General features: G+C 51.9%; 1 protein-coding gene across 1 annotated transcript in view; it reads right to left on the minus strand.

Moving 5' to 3' along the window:
* Positions 1-60: 60 nt before the first annotated feature.
* The window catches only part of MYO1H (myosin IH), a 45,502-nt gene continuing 32,379 nt past the window's right edge, over positions 61-13,183 (minus strand). Inside the window, exons 20-31 of the mRNA XM_049619182.1 lie at positions 10,272-10,348; positions 8,986-9,054; positions 7,344-7,428; positions 6,334-6,493; positions 5,397-5,480; positions 4,525-4,618; positions 4,284-4,339; positions 3,577-3,712; positions 3,093-3,163; positions 2,635-2,732; positions 1,642-1,741; positions 61-585 (exon numbers count right to left, since the gene is read on the minus strand). Coding sequence (XP_049475139.1) covers positions 559-585; positions 1,642-1,741; positions 2,635-2,732; positions 3,093-3,163; positions 3,577-3,712; positions 4,284-4,339; positions 4,525-4,618; positions 5,397-5,480; positions 6,334-6,493; positions 7,344-7,428; positions 8,986-9,054; positions 10,272-10,348 — 1,057 coding nt within the window. The 3' untranslated portion in view covers positions 61-558. The remainder of the gene's footprint in view (positions 586-1,641; positions 1,742-2,634; positions 2,733-3,092; positions 3,164-3,576; positions 3,713-4,283; positions 4,340-4,524; positions 4,619-5,396; positions 5,481-6,333; positions 6,494-7,343; positions 7,429-8,985; positions 9,055-10,271; positions 10,349-13,183) is intronic.

The following is a 13,183-nucleotide window of genomic DNA, read 5'->3' on the forward strand; positions in this document are numbered from 1 at the left end:
CTGCGAGGAAGTCTTGGGGAGAAAGTGAATCAGCTGGGGTTGCTACCCCTTTGATTTTAATACTAGGGAGGGACGGGGGAGGGACAGGCGCTTCGGCCTCCAGCTGGGGAGCTGCGTCAGAAACGTTAAGGCATCGGGTGTGGTGAGTTCCACTGAGTTAAAGCAAAATTCAAATTCTGCAGCTTTATGAAATTTTCCTCTCAGATCACATACATGCTCCTGTGTTCCTCGGGACCACTGCGGCCTTGACAAAGGCAGAGCATCTGTCGCCCACCGTATAATGACGTGTTCACATACCCATCTAGGGAAGGTCCAGGTAGGGACACGGAACACCATCCCCGTAGGCGACTTGAGGTTGGGCCCCTGAAGAGGACCTTTGACTTCGGCGCCCCAGGGCAGCAGAGAGCCGGGAGGGGGACAGGTGCCCCTCAGTCTCTTCAGATGGGATCTCCTTTTGCTAGAGCTGCTGTCCCCTTTCCCGGAAGGTGTAGCCACCTGGACAGCCCCCCACTTCCTGGGCGCTTTCCTCAGCCGGAGCACAGCCAGCCACCGGAGAGGTCAGGAGGAAGTCGTGCGGACCGACACCTTGGGAGAGAGGCCACACTTAGGTCAGAGCCCTCTTCTCACCCGGTGGTCCACAGCGGGGCAGTGGGTGTGGACCAGCCTGGAGAAGCCAGCCCCACCGGACTTGAGGCAGAGGGCATTTAGAAAAGGAAATGGGATTTAGAAAAGGCATCTTCAGCCCGAGCCAGTCAGGCCGTGTGACTCTCAGGACAGAATTACTCCTGAAGGTCATGCCCCTAAGACAGCACGTAGACTGAAAACTCCTCTGATGCTTTAAATCCAAAATAGTATTTAAAGATTTCAACTTCTCCCTGAAGGCGTTTAGGGGCATTTGGATCACAAAAGCCTTTTGGGTGCTGTTTACATCCACAGTCACAGTTTCATAGTTAAGGGGATATAAATTAAAATAGGTACAAGACACTCTGTACGTCGACAGACCGTTTCCTCGTTCGTTTGTATCAACTAAGGATACCGGGTGCATGTATACAAAAGACATCTTAAAACACTCAGCCCGCTCAGGTTGTAATAGGCTATTTCCTAGCAAAATTGGATCAAACTAAGCTCTGTGTACTCCCGGTACAGCGAGGACTGTTGAGATGCCGGGTCCAGCATGGTCGGACCCGGGAGGGAGGGCACAGCATGGAGCACGCCAGCTGGACTTGAGCCGACCAGAGAGTGCTCACATTCCAAAGCCCCGGCCACGCCCCCGCCAAGCCAATTACATCACCGCGTCTGAGACTCAGGCACTGGTACTTTTGGAAACTCACAGGAGACTCCAGTGTTGGAAACACGAATGAGAACCACTGTGATAAGGCGTAAGGCCTTTACCAGGCAGTGAAAAGGTGGCTTCGACCTTTAAAACCGAGAAGGACTGAACGTCAACTTCCTGTTTACTAACAACCAAAACTGGGAGGTGAACTTGCTTTATTTTCCCCCCTTTTCATTCATTGTGTGAATCTGTACCCCTGGTATCCATACCTTCCTGTTTTGATACCGAATCGAGAATAGAGGGAGAAGTGAACAGTCTATATTCTCATGTCAGACTGCTCACGCCTCCCTCCCCCGCCAGCCACTCACCACGGTTAACTGTCCATTTTTATCTTTATAGATTTGCTCTTCGGGTCCCGTGTCGAAAACGATCGTGCCTTCTTTTCCAGGACTAATATAAAACCGTAAACTGGAAATACACAAAATCATCAATTACTGACCTTTTTTTGCCTCTTGTCTACAAAAGAAATTCGCTTATGCAGCTTTACTGGTTTCAAGATCAAATTCCTGTTTTAATAGAGTTTTATTTTACTTGAGTACCCAAAAGACCACCAGTTCCGTAACGGAGAAAACTCACCACGTTCCTGTGGTTATTCTCAAGTCACTTTAGCACGTTCAGTCCTTCAAGGGGCCAATTTGATGTCTGAAGAACCACCTACGTATGGTCCTGCTGAAACTCTCGTGGCTGGGGGGGCGGGTCTCCCTGTGAGGTCCAGCAAAACCAACCCCACTCTGTGCCCCCCTCTTGTACATAATGGATTTGCTCAGGACATTAGGGTGGCTTCAGACCTAATAGGGGCAGCAGGAAGACCTGCTTTCCCAGGGGCTGGGGGGTGGGGGAGGGGGCACAGCGCCTCCTGATCCCGTCTGCGAACGAGAATCCAGCATGGCCTCAGGAACCCCCACACCATCCCCAACCAGCCAGGTGACACTGGGCCTGCTGCTTAGCCGCTTTGTGCCCCTGACATGGAAAACGTGGCCATCCTTCAGAGCTGAGAGAATCGAGTAAGAGCACCCCATCTATGTGTCAGATGGTTTTCTTTTCCGTCCTAAAGTAATGTTGCCACTCTGCCCTCATCAGTTGTAGGCAGCCTGCAAAGCTCTGGGCCCATCGTGCTCGGCCAACGGTCCCGAACAACAACCATCAACAGGAAGAGTGTGGCTGTCACCTGCTCTGGCCCAGAGGTCCACCTTTCACTCAGTGACAGCTTCCCTCAGGAACATAAGGCCCTCCTTGGAGAACTGGGATGTGAGACCACGGTTCCCTATGTGAGTGAGCGATCGCTGGGCAAAACCACCTACCTCCCCTGGACGACATTGACAATGTTCCCCCGCTTCACCAGCATGACGAGCTTAGTAATGGCTTCAAAGATATGTTCACACTGTAAAACGGCATCCCCCTGAGAAGGAGACATGGCTGTTCCAGAAGCAGTGGCTTAAAAGGTTTAATTTTTATTTTTGAGAGAGACAGAGCATGAGCAGGGGAGGGACAGAGAGAGAGAGAGAGGGAAACACAGAATCCGAAGCAGGCTCCAGGCACTGAGCTGTCAGCACAGAGCCCGACGCGGGGCTCGAACTCACGAACCGTGAGATCATGACCTGAGCCGAAGTCGGACGCTCAACCGACTGAGCCACCCAGGCACCCCGGGAGCAGTGGCTCAAAAGGAAAACACCCTCCAATACCGAGGCTCTGCGGCAGGCAACTGAATATCGTGGCGGTGGTCTCCCTCTGTCAGCAGAGACGGGTGGCCGGCAATTACCTTTTGTTTGCTGTCCTCCGGCGACACATGAATGACCAAGATTCCATCACTGAGGCTGCTGGTGGAGACCCCTTAAGACAGATCCAGAGTTAGGGACCGGGAACCGGACAACTTGAAATCAATGCAGGAAGAAAGAGGAGGCATACCTGGGGGTGCCCCAACCCCACACTCTTTCCCTCCCAGCTGGGCCCAGCAGGAAGAAGGGCACACTCCAGCAATGAGCATGCCGTGAGGCTGTGAAGGGCTGTGCTCGGGATACAGCACAGGTCATCGGAGAAGGGGACGGTTGTCCAAGCTGGATACTGGAGCGAAGGGGTGGCCGTTGATATTTATGCCAGAAAGAGAAGCACAGGCCAGGCCCCGGCAGCCTCAGGCTTTAAGGGCACCCTCCACTTTGGTCTTCCACTGGAGGGTGTCTTCTTAACTGGTGAGCCCAGAAGCTAAGTCGACCCCGTGAACAGCCGTACGGTCGCTGGCTTCTTACCTTTGAGTGCCGAGTACGCTATTTTCTGCTTGATTTTGGCAAGTTCCACCACGTAAGCCGCTTTCTGAGTGAGGAGGAACTGCCGCTCCCGCGCCCGGAAGCCCTTTCTGTCGTATTTAATGACCGGGACACCGTACTGCGAAGAGGTGACCGTCACCATGAAGGGAAGGGGACTCCGTGGGCGGAGGGGGCAGAGTACTGAGCTCCTTACTTCCAGCACTCACCTGCTTATCGGTGAGCAGGTATTACCACACAGCGCTTCCTGCCATGGAACCCTGGGGCCTCTCCGTAACCCTGCCACCCCCACCCACAGAGGGACAAAGGCAGCAAGAGGTGAAGTAACCTGCCCAGATGGCGCATGGCTACTAAGTTGTGCCATGTTGGCACCCCGCCCCATTGCTGCTGCTAATAGGGGGTGTTTAACGATTAATTTCATGGCTGTGTTTCACTCAATTTCATAGGAAAACCCAACCTGGTTCCTGGGGTGACAGATAAGGACCGTAAGAACAGCAAATAGGTACCTAGGGATCATGCGGGCCCCGCAGTCTTTGTTAATACCCAGAGCATCACAGTTGTGAACCCTGCCCATCCCCACGCACCCCTGCATTTCAACAGCACTTCCAGACACCCCTCGTACAGAAGACAGACCCTGTTCTCACGCTTCGTGAGGGAATCCTGACTGATGCCAGGACACAACACATCCCTACCTGGATTTTCTCACTGCTGATGAGTTGAAGTACTTTGGGATTAATGTCTCCTTCATCTGGGGAGGGAATCGGAGCACAGTGAATCGTCAACTAAACGCCATCGTGGTGCAAAAGCCACTGGTACCTGCTGGGTTTACGTCTCTCTGTGACCAAGACCTCCACTATGGCCAGGAGACTCTCCGGAGTCAGGCGTCATCTTCTGACCCTCTAAGCGAGTGCACAAACAGAAGAACGTACTTACCGATCCGACTGTTGGCGAAGGGCTGGTTTAAGGCCTCTGCATAACCTTCTTTCTTCGCCCTGAAGAGTTCACTTGTAACCACCTTTTGCTGCATCTGGTAACAGAGAGAGGAAAGTACAAAAGTGGGAGCCGTGGGGCTCCTTGGGACGGAGGTCCGCGGCACAGCTCACTTTCCGTGATCAGCTGTAGAGGCCTCGTCATACCTCTGCCCGGAAATGACAGCACATTCCAGGCTTTGGCCAAAGTGCCCCTAAAAATTATGCTGGCAGAGACTGGAGCTGACACTTCGTGCTGGTCTCTTGCACTCCCTTCCCAGCAGGGGAATTTTCAGAATTTCAGACAGCAGTTTCCTCCTTCTGGGTCAGAGGTCTGCCTGCAAACTCCAGCCCCGGGGGCCAGATCCAGCCTGCTGCCGGTTGTTTCTAAGTTTTTGTTTGTTTGTTTTGCAGCCTGGCTACGCCATTCATTCATGTGTGCTGTCCGGCAGCTTCCGTGCTCTGCTCGCAGAGTCGAGTGACTGCAACAGAGATCGTGTGGCCCGCAGACCCTGAGAGAGGACTCTCTAGCGCTTTACGGACCTGCAGACAAGCAGACACAAAACCCTCCAGCAGAGAAGGGGCCCGGCCTTCCGTGCAGCACGGGGGCCATCTGGGCTGTGTTCCCATGGCAACAGCGTGAGCAGAAGCACTTGCAACATCTGTCCTTGAACAAGGGGCTCTGACCTAAGTGGCCTTCTTGTGTTCCATCCCCAACACATGCAGGAGGCATGCGCCCGGTGTGACCCTTGGGCTCCCAGGAGAGATGGTGGGCGAGCGCCGCCCACCCCGGACCTTCCAGCACCTTCGCCACCCGCCCGGGCTCCCCGTCCTTACCAGCGCCTTCCTCTCGGCCGTGATCCCGCGACAGTACTTCCGAACCAGGTTCCTGGTGCACATCTTCCTGAGCAGGTCCGAGGCCTGTGTGGAGAACACACGCACTTCTGCTCTACCCGCCTCACTCAGACCCAGTCTTGGGCTGTGGCCACCAAGACAGAGGCTCTGAAAGCAAGTCGAATTCAGTCCGATTTCAACTACAGCATTAGTGGTTTGTTTTTTTGTTTTTTGTTTTTTTTTAAGTTTATTTACTTTGAGAGCAAGCGAGCATGAGCGGTGGGGAGGGGCGGGGTGGGGGGAGGGAGGGAGGGAGAATCCCAAGCAGGCTCCTTGCTGTCAGCACAGAGCCTGACGTGGGGTTTAATCCCATGAACCTCGAGATCATGACTTGAGCTGAAACCAAGACTTGGACGCTTAACTGACTGAGCCACGCAGGCGCCCCAGTACAGCATTAGTATTTTAAAGCCCGAGAAAGCAACTAATCTTCCACTCTTGCATTACCTTTTCACCGTTGCTAAGCTACTGCTTCTCGAACTTGAATGTGTTTGAGTCACCTGAGGACCCGGCTAAAAAAAAAGACTCTAAGAACTGCTCAGCGGACCTGGGCTGGGGCCCGGTTTCTTACAGAGGCCCCCACTGTGCTCCAGCCACAGGATCCTTGGACCTTCTTTTGAGAAACGCTGTTCTAGGTGACAGTCATTATAAGCCATCAGGAAGGCCACACCAAGGGCAGCGCTATTCGCAAATGCTCCGTGCTAACCAACCTCCATTGGCTTGAGAGTACGAATTGAGAGGAGCGACATTTCTCATAGGACAGCCTTGCAAAGAAGTGCTTCGCTAAAGCCTTTCGAGCCAAGGGTGGTGGCACAAAGATACACCAGCTGAGCCCCGTCGCTGCCCGAGTCACTTGCAACAACAATCTGCGTGTCATCCTCACATTTTCCAAAATGCCAGGAGGCCTCAGCCAGCTCTTGTCCAAGACGTTCTTTGGGACATGATACCGGAGGTTCAAGATGTAATTCTTCCGCACGAACACGATAAACTCCTCATTGTCCGGGCAGAGAGGCTTGTTGCGGTTGATGAATCCCTTTATGAACCTGAAACGGCAAGTGGTTTCTGTTAATTTTCTGGCCCATTTCTTCATGAAGCCTCGGGCTCTCTCCCTACCTGTTTGCAAAGGAGGCCAAAATGGTGCAGGTTGTTTGGGTCGCCAGGTGGGGCGACCGTTCCGTGGCCCGCAGGTCGGGTCTGCCCCGAAAATGTGCTCTATTTCACCCATGCTATCTTTGGTTTTGTTTTGAGTGGTTTGAATTAGTTGCTAACAACAATATTGGGAAATAGTACACGAAAGCCAGATTTCCAGCCAACCTTGGGCGGGCGGAGGGGGGGGGGGGGGCTGGTTATCAAGAATCTGTGGCAACACTAAGCTGGCATTTCTCCAAGGCAGCAGTCAGCTGGAGTAGTGACTGCCCCTCTGAGGTGGACTGAGCTTTCCAAAGTTAGCTGCAGTTCCCACCATGCCTTATCATCTTATCCCAGCTCGTGAAATTCACTTTTTCCTGCCTGGCACTGGAGGGCAGCTGACCTTGTGACTTTTGAACTAAGAGAAACTGACAGGCGTACTGAATTGTGATCACTGTCCAATTAGGGAGCTCAGAAGAAAGCAATGGACTTAGCCGCAGTCCCCACCATGCCTTATCGTCTTATCCCAGCTCGTGAAACTCGCTTTTTTACCTGCCTGGCATTGGAGGGCAGCTGACCTTGCGACTTTTGAACTAAGAGAAACTGACAAGCGTACTAAATCGTGGTCACCGTCAAATTAGGGAGCTCAGAGGAAAGCCACAGAGCTGAATTCTTAGGGGCTGACACCCTGAAGGGAAGATGGGCTTTCGGCACAAAGCCAAAGAACTCAGCCAAGTCCGCGACCACCTTCTACAGAGAACTCACTTTCTTACGGTCCACACAGCCCACTTTCTCCTTTTGGCCAGCTTCCGAGCCAGGGCCCCGCGCCAGTGGGCTTCAAGTGTGATGGCTGAAAGAGTTCACTGCCAGCATTAGAAGGTGAGCACGATCACATTTAAATACAATGGCTTTTTTCCAGAAACATTCAGCCACTCCACAAACATCCGGATACCCACCCGCACTCTGCCCGAGAGATGGAAAGGTGGTGAGTGTTACCAGTTCTTGTGGGGAGCGCGGGGGGCGGTTCAGACAACTGAACCAGGGCAACAGAGGAACCCCAGGGGTGCTGCAGGAAGCTTCAAGGAAAGCCCCACAATGACATGAGGGGATCAGAGTTTCCCCAGGCCTTCCTGAGGGACCCGTCAGTTTTGTTGCCGCCCACGGCTGGTCTCAACTGATGTGTGCTTTAAGTTGCCTACACTTGAGAACTGAGATACGTAAATTGGGACACATAGATTTCTGACTTGCTTCCCAGTTTTTAAGTGCTTTGCAGATTTTGTTCAGTTATTCAGATTAGAAAAAATACTTTCTTGTGTGCTCCTCATAGCAGCACTGTTTTCTGTTATAAAAGCAAACAACTGGGGGCGCCTGGGTGGCGCAGTCGGTTAAGCGTCCGACTTCAGCCAGGTCACGATCTCGCGGTCCGTGAGTTCGAGCCCCGCGTCAGGCTCTGGGCTGATGGCTCGGAGCCTGGAGCCTGTTTCCGATTCTGTGTCTCCCTCTCTCTCTGCCCCTCCCCCGTTCATGCTCTGTCTCTCTCTGTCCCAAAAATAAATAAAAAACGTTGAAAAAAAAAAAATTAAAAAAAAAAAATAAAAGCAAACAACTGAAACAACCCATGCGTCCATCCAGCGAATGGCTGAATTATGAATGGGGGTTGGCAAACTGCGGCCCGCGGGCCATCTGTTTTTGTAAACAAAGGTTTACTGCCACACGACTATGCCCGTTTATTTACATATAGCCTATAGTACCTTCCTGATACAATGTCAGAGCTGAGTAGCTGTGACCGAGGCCGGGTGACCCCCAAGTCTACAGTACCACCTGGTCTTTAGGAAAGTTTGCCAACGTGTGATACGGTGCAATCCTACGCAGCCATGACAGTAAATGACCAAACCTGCGCACGTCGACTGGTTGCATTTCGGAAACAAACACATCCCTAAAAATATAAACAGGATAATCTTACGGAGTTCCAAATGTGTCAGCCAATAAAACTGTTGTTTAGAAACGTATCCATAGATGGTAAAGCTATAGAGGAAAACAAGGCAATGAGAAATGCAGAATTGCAAAGAGAGATGGGGGCGGGGGGGGGGCAGGGTTGAGAAGGGACAGGAGAGCGACAGGAGACGGGTTCCCAAGGTACTCCTGGTGTTGGCATTCTTTTAAAAGAGTTATTCTGTAAACAGGCACACGTGGTGGGATCCAATAAACCACATCCGTGGGAGGAATACGGGCCACTCCGTTGCAATCTCGGGTCAACAGAATAAAGACGAGACACACGCAAGGTTTCAAGGCCGAGCAAGGGGAGAGAAGCCACCAAAGGGGCCTGAGCTCCAGGTACAGCAGGGATGAGAGAGACCGCAGAGGTCTGGCTCACTGCAGACGGGCACGTTTCTGTTTTAATTCTTACCTGCGTGTCTCTTTCTCACGTACACTCTCCTCTCTAGGCAGGCTTTGTATGTGGCTTGGATTCTTGCAACTTAAAATGAAACAAAAGTTTTGGTGAGATGGCTTTCAGTTGTGCACCTGCGTGGTAGCGCTTTTCCAAGGGCAGGTCAGAAGCAGCCCTCGGGGTGTGCCGTGCGGAGCTGACTGGGAAGAGATGGGAAGGGGTGGGCCCATCCTCCCTTCCTTCCTCCCTCCCTCCCTCCTTCCTCCCTCCAGGGTAAAGAACAGACTCAGTGGTTAGAGCTCCCCACCCCCGTCTGTCTACGGGGGGGCCTGCTGGCCCTCGGTTCCATGGCCCTCGGACCACATGCTTGCTCGCCCTCGAGCTGCCCCGTCCACCTCCCTCCACCTGGGGACTGAGTTCCCAACACAAGCCAGGCGCACTGAGGACCCCACAGACCAGTGGCATCCCATTCCCTGGGGGCTGGTTAGAAACACTGGGGTCCCCCCTGCAGCCAGCACCCACCCAGAAACCAGGTCCCGGGATTGGTGCCCACTGCTGTCATGGTCCAAAAAAAGGACGGTGGTCACAAGCCCGGCTCCTGAAGGCGGGCAGACCCATGTTCCAACCCAAGCTCTGCCGCTTACTAGCTGTGCAGCCTTCAGCAAGTTACCAACGTCTTGGGCCTCAGTTTCCCTGACTGCAAAGTGGAGATAATACAGCTGCACAGGTTAGTTTTAAAGAGCACAACGAGGTCCTGAGGGCAGAGGACTTAATATGTACCTGGCACACAGAAAGCACTCAGGTATACGCGGCAGGGTCTGTCTCAACAGACCAGTTGAGATTTCAAGGGAGAAGCCCCACTGCACTCCAGGAGTTTTTACATTTTTTTGCACCCCCAACCTCCACCCCAGAACTTTTCTCATTTGCCGTTCGCTGTGCTCCCCGCGCCCCGCGCCCCCACCCCGCCCCCCGTGCCTGCAGGCTTTGAGGCGACACCTTCCGGCATCATACTGGTATGAACGAAGTGTTCAAAGCTTCATTTGAGGTTCGGGTCCTAACAAGTGGGATGGCAATCCAGCATTTAAGTTTCCGGGTGCATCCATGACTACCCTCCAAACACGCATTAAGGCATATAAACCCATGTGTTCTCATTCTGGGTTTCCAAAGCAAGTGCTTCTTACATTAGATCAGACACCATGTGTAAGATGTAACCCAAGCTAAGCCGGTTCATTTCACATTCTACGGAAATCAGGACAGGAAAAAAAAAAAAGAAAAGAAAAGAAAAAAGAAAAAGAAAATCATACCTAATTGATGTTTACTAAATTCAAAGGCATCTTCAGTAGCAAACAGAGTTCTGGGGAAACGAATGAATATCTTGGTTCTAGAAGTGAAAGAAAAGATCGTTGTCATGAGTAATTGGCTGGCTTGAATAGTGTCCCCTCGCCAGAACCTCAGAATGTGATCTTATCTGGCAATAGGGTCTTTGCAGACGTCATCAAGGTAGGGATTGAGAAGAGATCATCCAGAATTAGGGTTCACCTAAATCTGGCATGCGTGTGCATCTAAGGGACAGAAAAGGACATACAGGCACAGGGAGGTTCATGTGAAGACAGAAGCAGAGACTGGAGGGAAGTGGCCACAAGCCAAGGAAGGTCAGGAGCCACCAGAAGCTGGAAGAGGCAAGGAAGGACCCTCCCACAGAGCCCGCCGACACCTTGAGAACACTCTTCTGTTGTTTAAAGCCAGCCAGTCTGTGGTCATTCGTTACCAGCCTCAGGAAACTACTACATTGATTTGACTTGAAGTTAGTTCCTTAGGCTTTGAAGATTGATGACAAGGAATAGGAGTCTCAGTTTTGTTTTGTTTTTTAGGTTTTATCTTCTTTTTTTAAAAAAAAATTTTTAACGTCATTTTTGAGACAGGGAGAGACAGAGCATGAAGCGGGGAGGGTCAGAGAGAGAGGGAGACACAGAATCCAAAACAGGCTCCAGGCTCTGAGCTGTCAGCACAGAGCCTGACGCGGGGCTCGAACTCACGGACCGCGAGATCATGACCCAAGCCGAAGTCGGACGCTCAACCAACTGAGCCACCCAGGCGCCCCAGGTTTTATCTTTTTAAAAAATGTTTATTTGAGAGAGAGTGTGTGCACGCACAAGTTGGGGAGGGGCCGAGAGGGACAGAGAGGATCCCAAGTAGGTTCCACACTGTCAGTGCAGAGCCTGATATGGGGCTCAATCCCAAGAACCGTGAGATCATGGCCTGAGCCGAAATCAAGAATCGGATGCTTAACCAACTGAGCCACCCAGGTGCCCCCAGTCTCAGTTTAAAAGAAGATCCCCTTGGGGCACCTGGGTGGCTCAATTTGTTAAGCGTCTGACTTCGGCGCAGGTCATGATCTCATAGTTCGTGAGTTTGAGCCCCACGTCAGGCTCTGTGCTGACACCTCCGAGCCTGGAGCCTGCTTCAGATTCTGTGTCTCCCTCTCTCTCTCTCTCTCTGTCCCTCCCCCGCTCACGTTCTGTCTCTCAAAAAGTAAATGTTAAAAAAAAAAATTAAAAAAAAAAAAAGGAAATCCCCTCCACCAGCAAAGATAAATTATCAATATGCATCACTTTCTACCTGCCCTACGCACCCTGTGAGGGCAACTTACCACCTATGACCTCTTTAGTCCGCCTCCCTTGGGCTGTGTGAAGCTCCATTCCCCTCAGGGATCAGGCTTAGAAATGTGGTTAATACTTGAAGCAGGTCCCAGGACAGAAGTGTAAGGATGGAGAGGGACCAGGTGGCCAGACGGCTGTCTATATGTGAGTGGGAGTTAGGAGTTGACAGGCAAAGCCCCTGATAGATTCGAAGGCAGAGATCCCTGGAGCTGGATTCTCTGTGGCCTGGGAATGCCCGTCTATACCCTTGGGCACCGCTCCCTACCACCAAATTCACCCTGACCAAAAGGACTTATAGGACAAACTAAACTCTTCGCGGTTCGCCCCACGGAGTTCTGCCTCAAACGCTTCCAATGTGTACAAAAGTTCTCCTCACAGACAACTACAGCGATAGTAATGTACTCGGAGTTCTAGAACACCACCTTCTGGGATGCCCGAGGAGCTTTGGCATCACAGAAGTCCTAATATCCCCTCTGAGAGGTCCTGCGTGCATGTGATCAATAACAAGACCAAACAAACTCATCTTGCAGGCAAAGACGTTCAACCCAGCCCTGAGTGAGGTATAGAACACAGGGTTCCTTTCCAACTTAATCTCCTCCCGTAGGCAGTGCTAGAGCCCTTCCAACCACTTGGAGCTTGTGATGTTGTGACTCTTAATAATAAATACATATTTGGGGATGCCTGGAGGGCTCAGCCAGTTAAGCATCGGTTGAGTGTCCGACTCTTAACCACAGTTCCTGAGATCGAGCCCCGTGTTGCTCTCTGCACTGGCAGGGCAGAGCCTGCTTGGGATTCTCTCTCCCCCTCCCTGCCCCTCCCCTTCGCGTACTCTCTCAAAATAAACAAACATTCAAAAAATAGATGTATTTGGTCTTTGTCCTGTTCCAGTATCACGGCTCCCCAAATCCTTGTAATTAGAGCAACAGGGGCATCTTCTTGTTATATTTGGACTCTGTTCCTGAAATGGTTTCAAAGGGATAAGAGTGAAACGGGTGTCTCACTAGTCATTAACAGATCCCTTTCCACCACACCACACCCGAGTTTCTGCTAAGGAAGTGATGTGTGCAAAGCCCCCTGGATAAGCTAAGGATGGGAGCCGGCTGCCAGGGAAACCAATCTTGAGATGAGAGGCTGAGGACTTTCAGCCCCGCCTCGAGGTAGGGGAGGGGGGCTGGGGGTTGAACTGATGACCAGTGACTTTGTCAATCGTGCCCATGTAATGAAGCCTCCATAACCGCTCCCCCGTGCCCCCCGCCAAAAAAAGACGTGGCTTGATGTTCTGAGTGTACCTGGAGAGGGCATGGAAGTTCCAGGCTTCTTCCCCAGACCCCGCCCTATGTATCTCTTCCATCTGGCTGTTCTTGAGTTCTATTTTTTTGTAATAAGCCGGCAATCCAGTAAGAAAAATGTTTTAGTTTTTCTTTAATTTTTATTTTTGAGAGAGAGAGAGAGAGAGAGAGAGAGCGAGCATCTGTGCAAGCGGAGGAGAGGCAGAGAGAGGGGAACAGAAGTTCTGAAGCAGGTTCTTCACTGATAGCAGCGAGCCTGATGCGGGG

Source organism: Panthera uncia (assembly GCF_023721935.1).
Source record: "Panthera uncia isolate 11264 chromosome D3 unlocalized genomic scaffold, Puncia_PCG_1.0 HiC_scaffold_8, whole genome shotgun sequence".
In the NCBI taxonomy this organism is placed as follows: domain Eukaryota; kingdom Metazoa; phylum Chordata; class Mammalia; order Carnivora; family Felidae; genus Panthera; species Panthera uncia.